The sequence below is a fragment of the Lissotriton helveticus genome, chromosome 7, assembly GCF_964261635.1.
Source record: "Lissotriton helveticus chromosome 7, aLisHel1.1, whole genome shotgun sequence".
NCBI lineage: Eukaryota > Metazoa > Chordata > Amphibia > Caudata > Salamandridae > Lissotriton > Lissotriton helveticus.
Window position 1 is genome coordinate 1816881440 of NC_136068.1, and position 17020 is coordinate 1816898459.

The 17020-nt window shown below is 43.2% G+C and overlaps 1 protein-coding gene across 1 annotated transcript in view; it reads right to left on the reverse strand.

Moving 5' to 3' along the window:
* Window positions 1-7888: 7888 nt before the first annotated feature.
* Window positions 7889-17020, reverse strand: part of LOC144767732 (phospholipase A2 inhibitor and Ly6/PLAUR domain-containing protein-like) — a 126995-nt gene continuing 117863 nt past the window's right edge. The window contains exon 5 of the mRNA XM_078651118.1: window positions 7889-8242. Coding sequence (XP_078507244.1) covers window positions 8067-8242 — 176 coding nt within the window. The 3' untranslated portion in view covers window positions 7889-8066. The remainder of the gene's footprint in view (window positions 8243-17020) is intronic.

Genomic DNA, 17020 nt, shown 5'->3' on the forward strand with positions numbered 1-17020 from the left:
CGCCTGATCTTCGGCCAAAGGTTGAGTTTTTATTTGCCGGAATACAGCAAGACGTGAACCCTTGGAGCTCAAATGCTTTTTCTTCCCAAGTCTCTTGAAGCAGGATAAGGTCAAATGTAGTCAGATAGTCTAGAAATTCGGGATCATTTCTTTTGCTCGCCAAACCGTTGATGTTCCAGGAGCAAATTCTAATGTCCATGTATCCTTCTGAGGGGTTGGTGAGTTCTTTCCCTGTTTGTCAGTTATTGACAGGTGAACTGACGAATGTGCGTTGAATTGACTTCCAAGTGTGAGCAGCTTTTGGTGAAGAACAGCTGCTAAGCTTTTGATATTGTTCAAAATTGGGGGTTTTTAAGTCTCGGGGGCACGGCCCGGGCGAGCTGCTTCTCGCTCCTTTTAATATTGAGATAGTACTTTTTTGTGCTAGAGGTCTGGCTAGAGGAAGAAAAGGAGTAGGATAACGAGGTCGCTCTTCGAGTCTCAGCTCTATCCCCCATTGCTGAAACGTCGCTACTTCTTCCATGATTTTATGTGCTGTCTCAAGTGAGTGCCAAGTTGCTTTTGTAATGTCTGGGCAATGGGGTTCGGTGTTTGACTGAAACTCTATTTCCAAGAGGTCAGATGAACTGATGTTTGATAAATTTGATAGTGAATGCAAGAGCCTTAATGTTTCCCCTATTCAGTATATCATTTCTGCCACGGGATGTGTATTCTGGTATAAAAAGGATTGATGTTGGACTGTTCGAGTGCTGTGGTATGGTTGGGTCCGGCGAAGGTCTCCTGTCACCCTGTTGAATAGGTTGAGGAGAGCGGCTTGGGCCTGCTGTGACTGGGGAATTTGGCTGCTCACGTTGGTTGGTGGCTATCCGCAGGTTCCGGATGGTATTAGTCGGTATACGTGTCAAATGTGGAGTGGACTCCGTGTTGATAGCCGTGGTGGTGTCCACTCTTCCTCTTATTGGAGCAAGTTCAATTGGTGTTGATTCGATGTTAATAGAATTTTGTGCCGCTTGAGTTTTTGTAAATTGTAAAACTTTCTGCTTGAGTTTTTTTTGTGCAGGTTTCTTAGTAACGATACTTGTCAGTTTTAAATGTTGCGATGAAGATGCTGATGATGCAGTTTCAGAGACCTTATATCGGGGAGATTGTTCCTCATTGGCTGGTGGAGACCCAGTGACGGTTGCTGCTAAAGGAGGGGAGTTAGAATATATTTCTATCTTCTTACTTGACCCTATTGGGGCCCGATTCCTTCCTTTCCTTTTGTTCTTTCTCCGAGTCTTAGAAGATTCCTGAGTGTTTGTTGAGGAAGATGTGACTGTAGTTGCAGTTGTGACGGTAAACTCAGATGCCAATGATCTGGGCGGTGATATTTCGGTTGAGGATGCAATGATATCTGACCTCTGCTCGATCGGGTGCTCGATCAATAAGCCCGTTGGTATCACTGGAGCATCTGAGGGTGGGTAGAAAGTTTGCGAGGTTTGGGTTTGTAGAACTGCTGATTTTAAGTCAGTTATCAGTGCCCCCAACATTGTTGGTAAGGATGATAATTTATCTAAAATTGGGTCACAAGGTAGTGGTTGTACTAAAGGTGGTTGGGCCGCAACGGCATCTTGACCCCTCCTTATGAGGCCATTTAGTTCCGAGATTTTCCAGCCAATTCCTGAGATTGAGTCAGCCATTGTCTGCAAAACACAAATTTGCATGTCCATTTTTTGAGATTGGAATTCCAGGGCTGTAGCAGAGTGTTGCAGTGTGTTTAGGATTGTTACCCAAATCGATTCGGGAACTGCTTTTCCTGGGCTGTAACTTCTCTCATGTCTTGGTGAGGCGTGGACAGTGGGCTTCCATTCAGATGGATGGCGGTTATAAGTAGCAACTAGTTCTTCCCACTCCTGTGCTGCTATAGAGGACATGTCGTTGTCATTGTCTGAAAAGTTGTTTGTGGGCAGGGAAACATTGTTCAGTAATAAAGTACCGCCCTGGGCAGCCCCTTGCACTGCTGTCTTGTTCGTCGCTGTTATTTGTTCGGTGGTGCTACTGAAGTTTAGCTGATGTGACTTGGTTAGGGTCGGTGGGGTATTTAGTAGTGGCGGTGGTTTGATGCCACTTCCTTGCTCTTCAGTTACTGGGGATGGTTTTGCTCGAACGTCTCTGATTTCTTTTGTTGAGTTTGGAGAGCTGCTAGCTAATTGGGGAGGTGGTAGATCTTCCCTTTCCTGCTCTTTGTGAATCAAAGCCTTAGTTTCCAGTGTCGCGTCTTGTTTACCGAGATGTCGAGGACTGAATTTGCTAGGGTGAGTCTCACCCTGCTGTACTAGATGTGGGTCGATCGCTATATCTGGAGACTTGGCCTCGATCGGTATACTCCAGTCGTTTTTGGAAGTTTTACTGGAAGACGCCAGTTCCCAAGTATTGCGGTTGGTTGGTTCATGTTCTACCGAGAAGATGGGTGCTGCCGCTCTTCTTGCTTTAGGCGAAGTTAGTGTAGGGATGACAGTCGCTGCCTCAGGAGTGGGTGGACGCAGAGTTTCCACTGGGCTGGGTAAGCCTACTTGGCTGCTATTCATGCTGCTGCAGTCATGCTCGTCTTTTAAAAGCGGAGATTGAAGACCTCTAATATTCCCAGTCTTTGAGAATATAGCTGTTCCAGGGTCTTTAAGAAAGGAGAACTTTGTATAAATCTTAGGTTGGTGTGAACATATCCTTTTCTTTGCTGGCGTTCCATCGATGGTTACAAGATTATCTGAATCCGTTGGTGGAAGTTTTTTTACTGGAGGTACTGGAGGTAGTACGGGCTGTACAAGTCTTTGTGGCTGCTGTGATAGCTCGAGGGCAGTGATTAGGGATGGTGAGGCAGCAAGTACCTTGACTTGGTCGTTTTTGTTTGGCGGTTGAGTTGAGGGTAATTTATATTTACTGTTGCAGTTGATGTTTCCATAACTGTAGGGGGTGAGGCCTCTGAATTATTTATATTTTTATTACATGCGCTTGAACCGAATTCCTTGGGATTATTTGAGTTTGTTGGAGAGTTTGTTGGAGATATTGACTCTGGTTTCCCCAGTTTTCTTTTCCTTGATCTCAATGTAGAGTTGGGTTTTGGTTGTTGCCTGATCATGCCAGATCTCATTGCGCTTTTTTTTTTTTTTGTAGCCTTAGTGCGTTTTTCTTATTTCAATAGGCTAACAAGTTTGCGGAGTGGACAAACGAGGGTCGTGCCTCTCCCCCTGTGTCCAATCTCTAATGATGGCTTGTGGAAAAAGTTGCTATAACTTTCAGTTCTGCAAGGGGTTGGTTTGGTGGTTTTCCGTTTGTGTTTGAAGTTCCAATTAATGGTGATGGTCTGATATGTTAGGCCTATTTAAAACGTAGCTGATGAATGGCTGAGTAGCTGAATGGCTGGATGTCTTGAAGGCTGGCTGAATTGCTGGTTGCTGGTTGCTGTTCACAAGGTAGTTGCGCCTGCCTTCTAAGGTCAGACTGTTGGATTTAGGGCTTCGAGTTATACCGAAGGTGGCAAGGAGGGCACGGGAAGGGAGTGGTGGTCTAGGGAGCGGCAAGCGGGGCTCGCAGGTAGGACCTCGGGTCAGCAAGACCTAGTCCGGCTGCCTCACAGTCACCCCCGGGCTCTTACTCAGCGGCTGCCTCAATCGGCAACTGCGCTCGCACACACCCTGGGTAGCCCTGTGTGTCCCTGTTTTGCCCTGTTGCCCTGCTCCTCCCTCCAGTCCTAGGTATGGTGCCCCAGTCTCACCTCCGGGTGTGTGAGCGAGGAGGCCGCTCTGGATTTCGGCCAAAGCTGGGTGCTCTGAACTACAACAGAACAGCGGTCCAGGAGGTCCCGGCGATTTTCTGGGTCAGCACTGTTCGCAAAACGCTGACCACAACAGCCTCCACCTGTGCTCCGCCCTACACCACGCCACAGCTCCCTTCCTCCCTTTAGCTCATGGCTTACTCCCCCAGCTGCCTCCTGGGCCTCCACCCCACAGCGAGGGTGGTGGCATTGATGGCGGGTTACAATTCAATTGCAGTTGCAAGTTCGACCAGGATTGAGGCTGGGTAGAGGCTGATAACGGGGGTGATAACGGGAGCAGGAGCAGGGGGGCGGGGGGGAGGTGGCTTACTCACTCGCCATCTGTTGCACTTCCGCCACCGCTCCTTAGGTCCTCAGCTTGCTCGACTTGCTCGGACTGATGCGAGGAAGTTTCGTGCCGCCCGCTGATGCCTTTTCCTGTATCGGCGTGCCGGGTTGGAGTGCACCCTCTGCTTTCGGGACCCAACTCGAGGCTATTGGGGAACCAGCAGCGGAGGAAGCCGTGTGTGAACAGCTGGGACAGTTCAGTTCAGTTCAGGGCAGGGCGGTTCGGGCATTTGCGGCGTGGAGTGGAGAACTCCTTCAGCGTCTCCCGCTCTGTGTCTACTGCTGCTGCTGCGGTTTCTGCGGTTCGGGAATCTGTGTGTAGCTGGGTGTGGTCTATCCAAACTAGAAGTCGCAGGCACAAGGCTGACCTACACAAGTGAGGTACCATTTTTATTGGGAGACTTAGGGTAATTCAGATTTGTAAATCAACTGTTATTACCTATTGAGTTTTCATGCATTTCTCCCTTCCCAATGAAAGACATTGTATAAAAAAAAATCTTGTTGAAAAATGACCAATAATTCTCATGCTAGTATGAGTATTCCCAATTTTGAAAATGTGCAAATATATACTGTTTCTAAACTCTATCATTTGTACCCAATTCAGTAATACATAGGTGTCTTTCATACAGATATTTCCATGTACCATGTATACATTTTCCAAGAATAAGTGCTCTATACCCAGTAAATAATAAAATACCATTGCAAGTTGCTGCTCAGTTTTTGGATCTGGGTTCGTCGGGTTCTTGGTGAAACTACAAGTCCTATATATCCCCACAACCAAGAAGCTCTAACGGATGTAACAGTATATTGCTTTCCAAGAGCTGTCAAAATTACAAGAAGTTATAGGTGAAAACGTTGAGACAAAAGGCTGTTTTTTTCAACAAATTTTCAATTATTCCAAAATGTAACTGTTAGTTTCTATAAAGAAACCTTCATGTATTTAGACAAACGATCCCTTTCTGAATTCAGACTTTTGTCTACTTTTCGAAAATGTATAGCTTTCCAGGATCCATTATTGCTTTCAAACTCATTTCTACCATTAACTGGAAGGAAATTGAAAGCTCTAAAAATAGCAAAAATAGGCAATATCCCAGAAAAATGCCAAAACTGTGTGAAAAGTGTTGGTTCTCTGACAAAAGACTGTCATTCCCTAAAAGCTGAGCAAATGGAGATTTCAGCCCAACAAACCCTTTTTTGATAACATTTGCAGGGAAAAACCCAGAGGCTTTCATTTGCAGCCTGTTTTTCCAATTTTTCTGAAAAAAACTAAAATTTCACTGTATTTTGCTTAATTTCTGGGACTCCTCCAAGGGAATCCACAAACCCTGGGCACCTTTAGAATCCACATGATGTTGGAAGAAAAGGACGCAAATTTGGCGTGGATACCTTATGTGGTCAAAAAGTTACAGGGGCCTAAGCGCGCACTACCCCAAATCGCCCAAAAAAGGCTCAGCACAGGAGGGGAAAAGGCCTAGCAGCGAAGGGGTTAAACACCAGCACTGCACAACATAATGACAGAAATACATGAAATAATAAATAAAAACAATGCTGCTGGTTGTTATCACACCTTCCTCACTTTAATGCTGTAATAAGGCCCTACAGTGAATCTAAATGAGTTGTCCATATGCATGTGGGTGAGGAGTCCTTCTTGCAAGCCCTTTGTATTCTTGGCCTGCGCTGAGAGGTTAGCATGGAAGGTAATCTTCCTACCATGAACTGCTGAGTAGAGGTACTTACTTACAACTATGCGTCCCTTGGTGCTCTAAGGGTTGCACCAAGCTGGATAAATTTTAAGCAAATTCATAATTCATATATATCCTGCAGGGTTCTATGACTATTACAGATTTATAACTTTTTTTCTGAGAAATGTTGATCACTCCACGAGATACAGAACCTTACATGGCAGGGCACAGGTAAACATCCTTTACCCCGCGATCCTTACAGCAACCAGCATCAACAACTAAGTCACTACTGCACCTGTAATGTTTCCACGCATTACTTTACCAGGAAAATCATTACAACGACTTGCTGTAGGGAACATATTTTTTGACTCTTGTTCGATTAGTAATTTATACTATTCAAAGTCCAGCACCCCTGACTCAAGTGGTTGTAATGACTTGCCTGCTAAAGTACCATGTGGTAACATCGCAGGCGGGTAACTGACTGTGTTGTAAAGGGTATACAACCATTACCACGCAACTTTTACAACGACCTACCATTACCACGCATTTTTTACAACGCAGGATCCATTACAACGAAATACCATTACAACGCATGTATTTACAACGCAGGTACCTTTACAACGCATACCATTACAACGTAAGTATTGGTAAGTATATAATTTTATTAAAAATATTATAAGTTTGGGTTTTTGGGTAAAGGGGTATTTTTAGGGTTTAGGGTCAGTTTGGGGTTTTTGGGTAAAGGGGTATTTTTAGGGTTTAGGGTCAGTTTTGGATTTTTGGTTAAAGGGGTATTTTTAGGGTTTAGGGTCAGTTTTGGGTTTTTGGGTAAAGGGGTATTTTTAGGGTTCAGGGTCAGTTTTGGGTTTTTGGGTAAAGGGGTATTTTTAGGGTTCAGGGTTAGTTTTGGGTTTTTGGGTAAAGGGGTATTTTTAGGGTTTATGGTCAGTTTTGGGTTTTTGGGTAAAGGGGTATTTTTAGGGTTCAGGGTCAGTTTTGGGTTTTTGGGTAAAGGGGTATTTTTAGGGTTCAGGGTCAGTTTTGGGTTTTTGGGTAAAGGGGTATTTTTAGCGTTCAGGGTCAGTTTTGGGTTTTTGGGTAAAGGGGTATTTTTAGGGTTTAGGGTCAGTTTTGGGTTTTTGGGTAAAGGGGTATTTTTAGGGTTCAGGGTCAGTTTTTAGTTTTTGGGTAAAGGGGTATTTTTAGGGTTCAGGGTCAGTTTTTAGTTTTTGGGTAAAGGGGTATTTTTAGGGTTCAGGGTCAGTTTTTAGTTTTTGGGTAAAGGGTATTTTTAGGGTTCAGGGTCAGTGTTTAGTTTTTGGGTAAAGGGGTATTTTTAGGGTTCAGGGTCAATTTTGGGTTTTTGGGTAAAGGGGTATTTTTAGGGTTCAGGGTCAATTTTGGGTTTTTGGGTAAAGGGGTATTTTTAGGGTTCAGGGTCAGTTTTGGGTTTTTGGGTAAAGGGGTATTTTTAGGGTTTAGGGTCAGTTTTGGGTTTTTGGGTAAAGGGGTATTTTTAAGATTAAGGGTCAGTTTTGGGTTTTTGGGTAAAGGGGTACAGGGTAAAAATTAAATACAATTAAATTTAAATTACATTAAAATAAAGTAATTACATTAAATTAAATTTAATTAATTAAATTCAAAAAAAATTAAATTAAATTAAATTAAATTATATTAATTTTAATTAATTTACATTAAAAAAATTTTTTAAACTTACCAATACTTACGATGTAATTGTATGCGTTGTAAAGGTACCAGCGTTGTAAATACATGCGTTGTAATGGTACTGCGTTGTAATGGATCCTGCGCTGTAAAAATTGCGTGGTAATGGTAGTCGTGGTAAAAGTATGCGTTGTAACGTCATACATCCGTTGTAAAGGCATGCAGAGTAAATGCATGCAGCATTCTGTCAAGCAACCCAGGGCACAGCATGTAATTACAAATGTTATAATTCAGCATAACTTGGACAATAACACAAGCATAATCATCCATCATCAAACGGAGAACAAGGAAGCTCTTATTGCCTAGAACCTCAGCCTCCTCCTCTCCCAAGGCAGACCAGACACCATTATTAGCAAAAGCTTTATTTCTGCTTCAGTTTCACATGAGAGAGTGTTAATGGTTAAAACAGTCACAAACATCTCAGCAAACAGAACAGTCAACATGATGTTTGGGCATCACATGTTTTCCATGTCGTTGAATGATCAATCTGGCCATGAGTGCTGGCCTCTGCAGGCAGAGACGCTTCAGGGAGTGACACAGCCGAGGCGGTGCAGGTGCCCTCTGTATGTCTGCTCAATCGGGGAAGCCCTGATGAATTCCAGGTGGTCAAGTCTCTCCAGGGTGCCCATGGGAAATGGAGGGAAATCCTGGGTGCGCTCAATGGTAATACAGCCCCGGTAGGAGATTGCCACGGGATCCACTGTGAAGAAACCATAGACAACTCATTAGGTGGATGTGGGGGCGGGGCTGGACTCTAAAGTGCCTCGTGCATGCCAGAAAGTCATGAGCCACGAATTCAATTCACAATTATTAAGATTTCTTACAATTACTAAGATTTGCTAAATGCATGAGTGAAACTGTCAATTTTATGTGCCATCTTCAATCTTGTGTGGACATTTCTCCACTTCCTTAGAGGGCAGGAAGTGACAATAAGGACTGAATCATCCGTCTTGTGATGGTGCAGGAGTCCTAGGCATGGAAGTGAATCTTTGCAATGCAAATCTGGGACGAAGTGCTGGGGATAGAAAAGCAGTCTGTTTTGCACAGGTTGAGAAAACAATCTTATTGAAGATCTAAGGTGCGCAGAGAACGCCTTCATTCCACAACTTCGGAATATCTCGGTCTGGAGCGTGCACACTAACTCAGAAACTCCATGTTTTAGTGTATGAGCTGCAGTCACTGCAACATCCTAAACACAAAGCGGCCATAACTGCCATGTTTGCGAGCTATGTTCTCTGTTTGCTAGGAACACAAAAACAATGTGGAAAGAGTAATAAATATAGAAATACAGTTAGATCTATATTGTGCTGTACAGCTGGACAGAAAAGCTTTAAAGTAGCAAATATTTGTGAAGACAAACAATTATTGTCTGGAGTGGGACACGAGCAAAACCAAAAAAGGCTCAGGCACTACTCTTACATGCCTCTCGTGAATACCGAAATTCGTAAAATGTTAGGATTTTGTCTCAGATTACTTCTTTGAATTGGGCCCCCTGTGAATTTCTGGAACAAAATGAGAAATTACAAGGGAAATCAGACCCGGAATTTCTAATTCCCAGGTAAGTCCAATTTCTTCAGGCATAATCAGGGTTGCACCTCATCAGTATCTCCCTTCCGAGCCCCAAAAGTTACATTACCCCTTATATCAGTAGACCTGAGGGGCAGAGTTAATGATCCCAAAACCCAGGACCTCATAATGAGGTCCACAGTGAGCTAAAATGCACTTCATCTGGGGTTTCTGGAATCTCAATAACCTCTTTCAAGTCTTAGATGGAGTGGGAGGGTTTTCCAGAGGGCAGAGCCATTGGCTCCTAGTTTCTGAGCATGGGTTGCCCAATGGTGATCCAGACTCCAAGTCATGCAGAGTATAGGTCAATAGATGCAGCAGGTGATATCTTTTGTCGAAAAATAAACGTGGTACCCATGTCTAGTCATTTTAAGGTTACTTTTGGGGGACAGGACTTACTTTCAAATCAAATCTAACTTATTTGCATAGAAAATAATATATTATTCTGCAATGGTGTTAAAAGTCGCACTCTAATCGGGTCTTAAACTGCATTTCTTAAAATTGCCCTTCGAGGAACTCCATTCATAGATGCTAGTGAAGCTTGGGTATGAAAACAGCTTTATTTACACAAGTATATTCTACTTTGAGATTCACAAAACTGGAATTTCACTCCTATGTGGATATAATTAAATTATTGATAATGTTCATCTATGCGAAGTTGTAAATAAAAAGCAGAACTCTGTAATTGTGTGGGCGCCCGAAGATCCTGCAAAGGATACAAATCTCATTCAATTGATCAGTAGTGAGGTCGGGGGTGACAGCAGCCACATGTAGGCCCTTCTTTTATTAATGTGACCCAACTAAAGAAATAAGGGGCATATTATCAAGGACGGGCGATACTTTATCGCCGCTTTTATCGGCACGAAACTGCCGATAAAGCGGCGATAATGGGCTTGATAATATGCTCTATGAATTCCTATCGAAGCCCATGTTAGATGTCATCTAACATGGGCTTCGATAGGAATTCATAGAGCATATTATCAAGCCCATTATCGCCGCTTTATCGGCAGTTTCCTGCCGATAAAAGCGGCGATAATGTATCGCCCGTCCTTGATAATATGCCCCTAAACTGCCACGGAGAAACACCATTTAATGCACAATGTCTCAGCCGGTCACAATTATTTGCGATTACGCCACGTCACTCAGGGAATATATGGGGTATATTATCAAGGGGTTTTATCTCCGCTTTTTTGGCTTTAAAAGCCAAGAAAGCGGAGATAAAATTATCTCCCTATTACCAAGCTGTCGCTAACACCAGTTAGCGACAGCTAATAGGAGATAGCGACCATCATGGGCCCCACTTTGCATGTCAGTGATATTTATCACTAATGATATGCAAAGTGGGCGTGCCAAGATGTTAGCGACTGGAAACAGTCGCTAACATCGCTATCTCCTATTACCAACTTTTGGAGATATTTGCGCTAAGGGCGAATATCTCCAAAAGCTAACACCTGCCCTGAGCAGTTCTTAGCCATGTTATCCAATGGGAGGTGGATAACATGGCTAAGAGCATTTGCTCGATAATGCATGAATATCGCTGACTTTTCAGCGATATTCATGCATTGCGGGCGTTTTTTATCGCATTTGCGATAAACCTTGCTAATAGCAAGGTTTATCTGCGATAAAAATCGCCGATGTGCGGCGATAATTTTTGTCTCTAAACAAGTTAGAGACAAAAATTATCGCTAGTTGTTGATAATATACCCCTCATGACCTTAACCCAAGGTTAGTTGTTAAGTAGCTTAAAAGTTGAGGTAGAAATTGCACAACGCTCAGCAGGTGAAGATCCTATGGTTTTAGTGTTCCACTCCTCCCCGGACAGGAGCGTTATAATTTATAGTATAAGTATGTTCAATGCTTTCTAGCAGAGTAAAGATGAAATTAAACTGCACTTTGCAGCTGAACAACAGCACAACTTTATTTTAGTAGAGAGACTGCATAAGATCTGATATATGTATTGCCGCTCCTGTTTGTTATTCCGTTGTTCCTACAGTAGATAGCGCTAGAGTCTTTGATGGGCATCCTACTTTTGGGAAGTAATAGTTAAAGGGGCCGACCACTGAACAATGTCAGAATAGTTATTAACCCCTTGCGTGGCACGAATTTCCCCTCCGTGCGGGCGACTTAATGAGCGGGTGGGGTTCAGATGTCCCCCGGTCCTCATCCGCACATGCCCACTGTGATGTCGGCCGGTCGGGGGCCATCCGCAGCATTGCAAGGGGTTAAAACCTAAGCAGACATCATCAAACAAGGGAACATTCCAGAACTTATTGTTAGTGTTGCAGAACTAGCTAAAGATGCTGCCTTTAAATTGACTTTTGTGCCGAGATGCTGAGACAGATATGTCTATTATATGATACGACGTATTCAACTTCAATAATTGTACGGAATAACCTCTTTTTGCATGTTCATCCCCACAGTTTTTGGACTGATGGTGCTGTGTTTTTGACTCTGAGAGTGCACTGAGGCCTTCTAACAAGACCTCAGTGCCAGTGTTCTTACCCTTACAAAGTGTATGTTGAATTGGCTATACTCAATTGGAAAGTACTGATTTACTTATAAGCGCCTAGTACAGTGACTCAACATTTTGAGTTATGGGGACCCACCCCCACTTAATCATTACTGGGATCTTGGGACCCCACTGAAACACTATTAGAATCCTGGGATCTCCCACAGTCTCATTGCTGAAAACAGGGACCTCAGTCTCAGCATCGTCGATGATTTGAACCACAGAATAAAACACAAAAATACAGAAAAAAACATTAATCAAACAAATACACAAATGATGATACAATTTATTTAATTTGCAAAATATATATCTTTTTTAAATTGTTATTTTTAATAGAGAGGTCGGAGCGTTTTCCTAAATTCAAAAGAGGCCACTTCTCATCTATACTATATTCTGTTTCATGCATCTCTGCACTACGTCCATGAATCAATTTGAGGATACTAATTACATTTTTAGCCTCCAATTTCAACTTCCTTCACATTTACAGTACGTTTTAAAATTTTCAATTGTATATTTAGTGTATTATTTACATACACTTTAATATTCCGTTAATATTATTTAATTTTCTAAATAGTCGCGGACCCCTGAGGAGGCTTTGCGTACCCCCAGGGGTCCCGGGACCACAGATGGGAAACCTCTGGCCTAGTATATGGTATCCAGGTTAAATAGGACATGTAAGATTGAGGGTCCACCCAGGGCTGCGGCACTGGTTGTGCCATCCTGGGAGGGACAAAGGACAAAATGGCTCCCAGCCTGCCACCGCAGACTGGAAGACCAGCATTTACACTTTTGAACGCTCCTTAGCACTCGTTACAGTATTTCACATTGATTTGTACATGTGCATTTCAATTATACATTAGTCATGCAATATTCAAAAATTGAGGTCCTCGTAATTCAGGGTGTTCCGCAGGTGTTGCTTTATTTCAGTAGATGATACAGCCAACACGTGTTTCGTCAATAGGGAATGTAACCCTTGACTTTTTCAAGGCTGTTAAGTGAAAAAAATGTGACATTTGTAACATTCAGGGTTTAGTCTAAGTACGTTGTTATTATAACTCACTGTATATTACATAGGTAGGTGGTGGTAGGGTCTGCTTACAGTGCACATATACATTTGTGGGTGTTATCTTAAAGAAAGTTGTGTTCAGATGTCATCATCATTTGTACATGATTTGCCTTCGGGATATTAGGGGTTTAGGTGTACCCATTAAGATATGCAGAAACCAGTGATTCGTTGTGTCATGCTTCCCAATGGTAATTGTGCATAGTGAGACCATTTTTTTGGTGAAGTTTTAGGTCAGGTAATAGTGAGTTGATCCGTAGTGGCATGCATAATATCAAGTATAGTAAAGGCTCGGGGTACCTATTTTCCGCGAGTGTTCCTTTTGCTGTATAAAAAATGGATCAAGAGGATATATTTTCAATACGTTTGCAATTCCTTTCAGGGGTTTTTGGCATTATTACATTTTATCTAGACCGTTCATTCACGATTACTCACCTTCCTTGAGGTGATAATTCCAACCCTCAAAGGGGTTTCCGTTTGGGGACTTTGGTTCGTTGATGGTATATTCTTCAGCTATTAACCATAGTGTCGGTTAATGTTCAGGCAGCTGTAAATTAATATGAAGCTTATTAGGAGTCCATTTCTATGGATTGCCTGGTAGTTTGTCTAAAAGCTTCTCTTGTATTATTTATCGCCATTCTTTAGGGTGGGAGAAGACCCTTGTTTCGTAACTTAAATGTCCTGTCTGCCCGTGACAAGTTCACATTTAGTTGGGCTCAAGTGATGTTCAGACAGGCTACAGATTGGGTACACAGAGTTTTATATTTTTCTATTTTTGTGTATTTGTCATTAATACCGTAATCCAACATATGCTATTATTTATTTTAGAATCCCTTTTAATAAATTATGCGAGCTGAGTACATCGCGTCTGCGTGGTCCGTCTACGCGTTAGTCGTTGTGCGCCTGCGATAAAGGAAGTGCCGTGATAGCGTAGTTAAGCTACCGGTTGCCTCTTAGCTGCTATCGCCTATGCGTTAATCGTTATGCCCCTGCAGTGAAGGAAGTGCCATGATAGCGTAGTTAAGCTACCGGTTGCCTCGTGGCTGCTATCCCTATCTTTTCTTTTTGGCTTACCTTTCGCCGCTGGTAATCGGGCTTCTCCTAACGTCCCCGCTGCTCCGCGTATGGTGCAGTGATGAGTCTCCTGGTTTTTGCGCTAGTTATTTTCTGCTGGGAATGTTCCGTGTCACGTGATCCGTGACCATTTCCGGTTTAGCCAGTGTTGTTATGGTCCGTGTTTGTAGGTCAATCACCAGTAAACACGGCGGCCATCTTGTCCTTTCTGTATTGGCAGGTGTAGACTAGCCCTAATGTATATATATATTCGGGTTGCCACTACGTTACCTTGAAGGGTCGTGGTTACAGATTCTTCATCAATTTATTTTCTGTTTATCAATTATTCCTATTGACGAAACACGTGTTGGCTGTATCATCTACTGAAATAAAGCAACACCTGCGGAACACCCTGAATTACGAGGACCTCAATTTTTGAATATTGCATGACTAATGTATAATTGAAATACACATGTACAAATCAATGTGAAATACTGTAACGAGTGCTAAGGAGCGTTCAAATGTTTAAAGGCTCTAGCCTATGTTAGAGGAGGAAGTGTGGTTCTCTTCTCCTTATAGCACCGTTTCTAATAGAGAACTAGATATTGAAAGGTGTACAGTCCCCTGAGGTGCCTTATCCTAGTACAATACCACCAATTCAGCCCTAACAGCATTTACACTGCTAGTTCGTCTTTGCCATTTAAAATCAATTGCAAAGCCACCACTGCCCTAACTCTATATGTAAGTCTCCCCTGTGAAAGGAAATGGAGCCCTATGGCAGGGAGCTATATATTGGTAGTAAGACATATTATTTTTGATGTCATCAACACTTCAAAATAGTCATTTTGCTGCGAAAAATTAGGAGCTCATTGGCTAACACAGGGTTATTGGCTGGCACCCCAGCCTTGACTTACTTCTGAATGGGACTACCTAACTGGGTGCTGTAAATTATCAAAATAGTCATGGCAGTAGACCCGAACAGATGCCCAGGTTGAGGTTATTGTCACAAATAAAGTCAATCAAGTTTTAGAAAGTTGTCACTCTGTGCCCAGCAAGTCCAGTGGCCTCACAAATGCCTTGGTATAAGACAGCTTTCTGCCCATGTGGAGAGACGTGTGAACTACTCCCAGGCTAAGGAACAAAGGCAGTTAAAGCAGAGTGAGGTGTTACCTTCTCACCCAGGAAGGGTGTTAGCTCTAACGATGAGATTTAAAGGGACAGCTGCCTTTTAAGAGCCGCCTGTGACAAAACTCTCGAGCAGGAACCCCTTTAGTTCCTGTAGACAAGTTAGAGATAGGTTTAGAGAGGGGAAAACTCCTTACCAGACCAGTTTTCTATTAGGCGTGTAGCCCCCAGGTAGCCACACCACAGCTGCCTTTGAAGAGCCAACTGTGACAATACTACTGAGCAGAATCTCTTTTGTTAATGCAGACAAATTGAAGACAGGGACATTGAGGGAAAACCTCTGGCGTGTAGCCCACTGGTAGCCACATATCTGGGTGGGCTACAAAGCTCCTGACAATGGAGGAAGGGTCCACACGTGATGCCACACATTGCAAGAAACAAGTAACAAGAAGGGAAGGGACCCAATAGACCATTGGCTATTGACTACGTGGTCCCCTCAAGGCACTTTCCTGGGACAAATGTGGCACCGCTGGCACCCTGCTCATCAGATCAAATTGGACTTCAAGAAAGGACCAAAGAAGGACTGTCCTGCTGCCCTTGAAACTGCAAAAAGAGAGGCTGCACCATTGGATTACTGCACCTGCTGAACTTTGGGCTAGTTAAGTTTGGATTGTGCCCTCCTGCGGCTCCTGACAGGAGGAAAAGTTGATTCCCGGATCCAGATCAAAGTCATGACTTCAAGGAGTAGGTAGCAGATCCCCTAGAACCAAGCAGCAGGGACATAAGAGCTGAAGAAGCCCAAACCGGCAAGTTGGTAGCCTCAGCAAAAGTCTTGCCACAACCTGCCGCTGGGCATACAAGTGACCAATCTTCGAAGGCCAAAAGTACTAGACCAGGGAATGCAGTCAAAATCTGGGTTTGTCAACCAAGAAGGACACCATCCCCCACCAAATAATTTTTCCCAACCACTGTGCACGGAGACCAGTAGCCCAGCATTGGCTATCCAGCTACTGCAACAAAGAGGACTTCAAAAGACACCAATCTCTGTGGCCATAGTCGCTCCACACTACTCATGAACTGAGGACTCACCACAAAGAAACCTCTGTCAACCGCACCTTATCCAGAGCATCCTTTAACATCTTTTCACCTGAATCCTCAGCATTGGGACCAGTCAAATATAGACTATGGCAATAATCCTGTAAAGGTTGGAACTTGCATTAAAAATGCTCTGGTGGTCCGGTAATCATCCAAAGTATCCTCTCTGGCCATAGACCTCCATCCTATTAGAAGTTGGTCACACAAGCCTGGCCAGAGTTGTCGAACTAACAACTTTCAAACTTTTCAAAAGTAAACAAACTTTTTCTTGACCAATGCTTATTTGTGCATGCATTCAAAACGAATGAATCAAATATGGGAGAGAATGTGGCCTAGCTGCTAGGGAAGTCGCCCTCAGAGATGGGGAACCGGGTTCGAGACTCGGCAGGGACGCTCAACATTCTGTGATTCCTGGGCAAATCACTTAATATCCCCGTGCCTAAGAAAAATGAATGCATCCGTATGTAACATAACTGGTGCTCATGTAAAGCGCTCTGATAGTTAGCGATATATAAAACTCCACAAAAAAAAGTATATTCATCCTCAAAAATCTGTATCTCTGGAACCCTCTGGTGGATTTTGATTATCAAGGTCTCTGAAAATTCATAAAAATACACTGTATTTTTATAAAGTGTTTTCTTTCTTTCTTGCTTTGTGGCTTTCATATTTCCTTGTTTGGTGCTGTTAAATGCTTGACACTAACTTCCTTTGTCAAACCTTGCTGCACAAAGTCATTGCTACTCAGTGTTGGGCAAAGGTGAAACAAATGAGCCGGACAGGACCGAAGACCGTTTTTTCAAGTGTATTCCAAAATAAGGCCCCACAGCCATATCATCTAATATACCCCAAATCTTCAGAAAAATTGAATCTAAAGGGAAGCAGTAAAATGCGTACTACACCTTCATATGCAGAACCATATCTCACCCACATTATGGACCTTTAACCAGCTACCAATAGCCAGACACTCATCTAACAAGGGTCTATGCACCCCCTTAGAGCCATCTGTTGCAAGGGACCCCCTCCATCCATGCTAATCTTCAGGTATTAATAGAAGGGAAAGGTCTGCT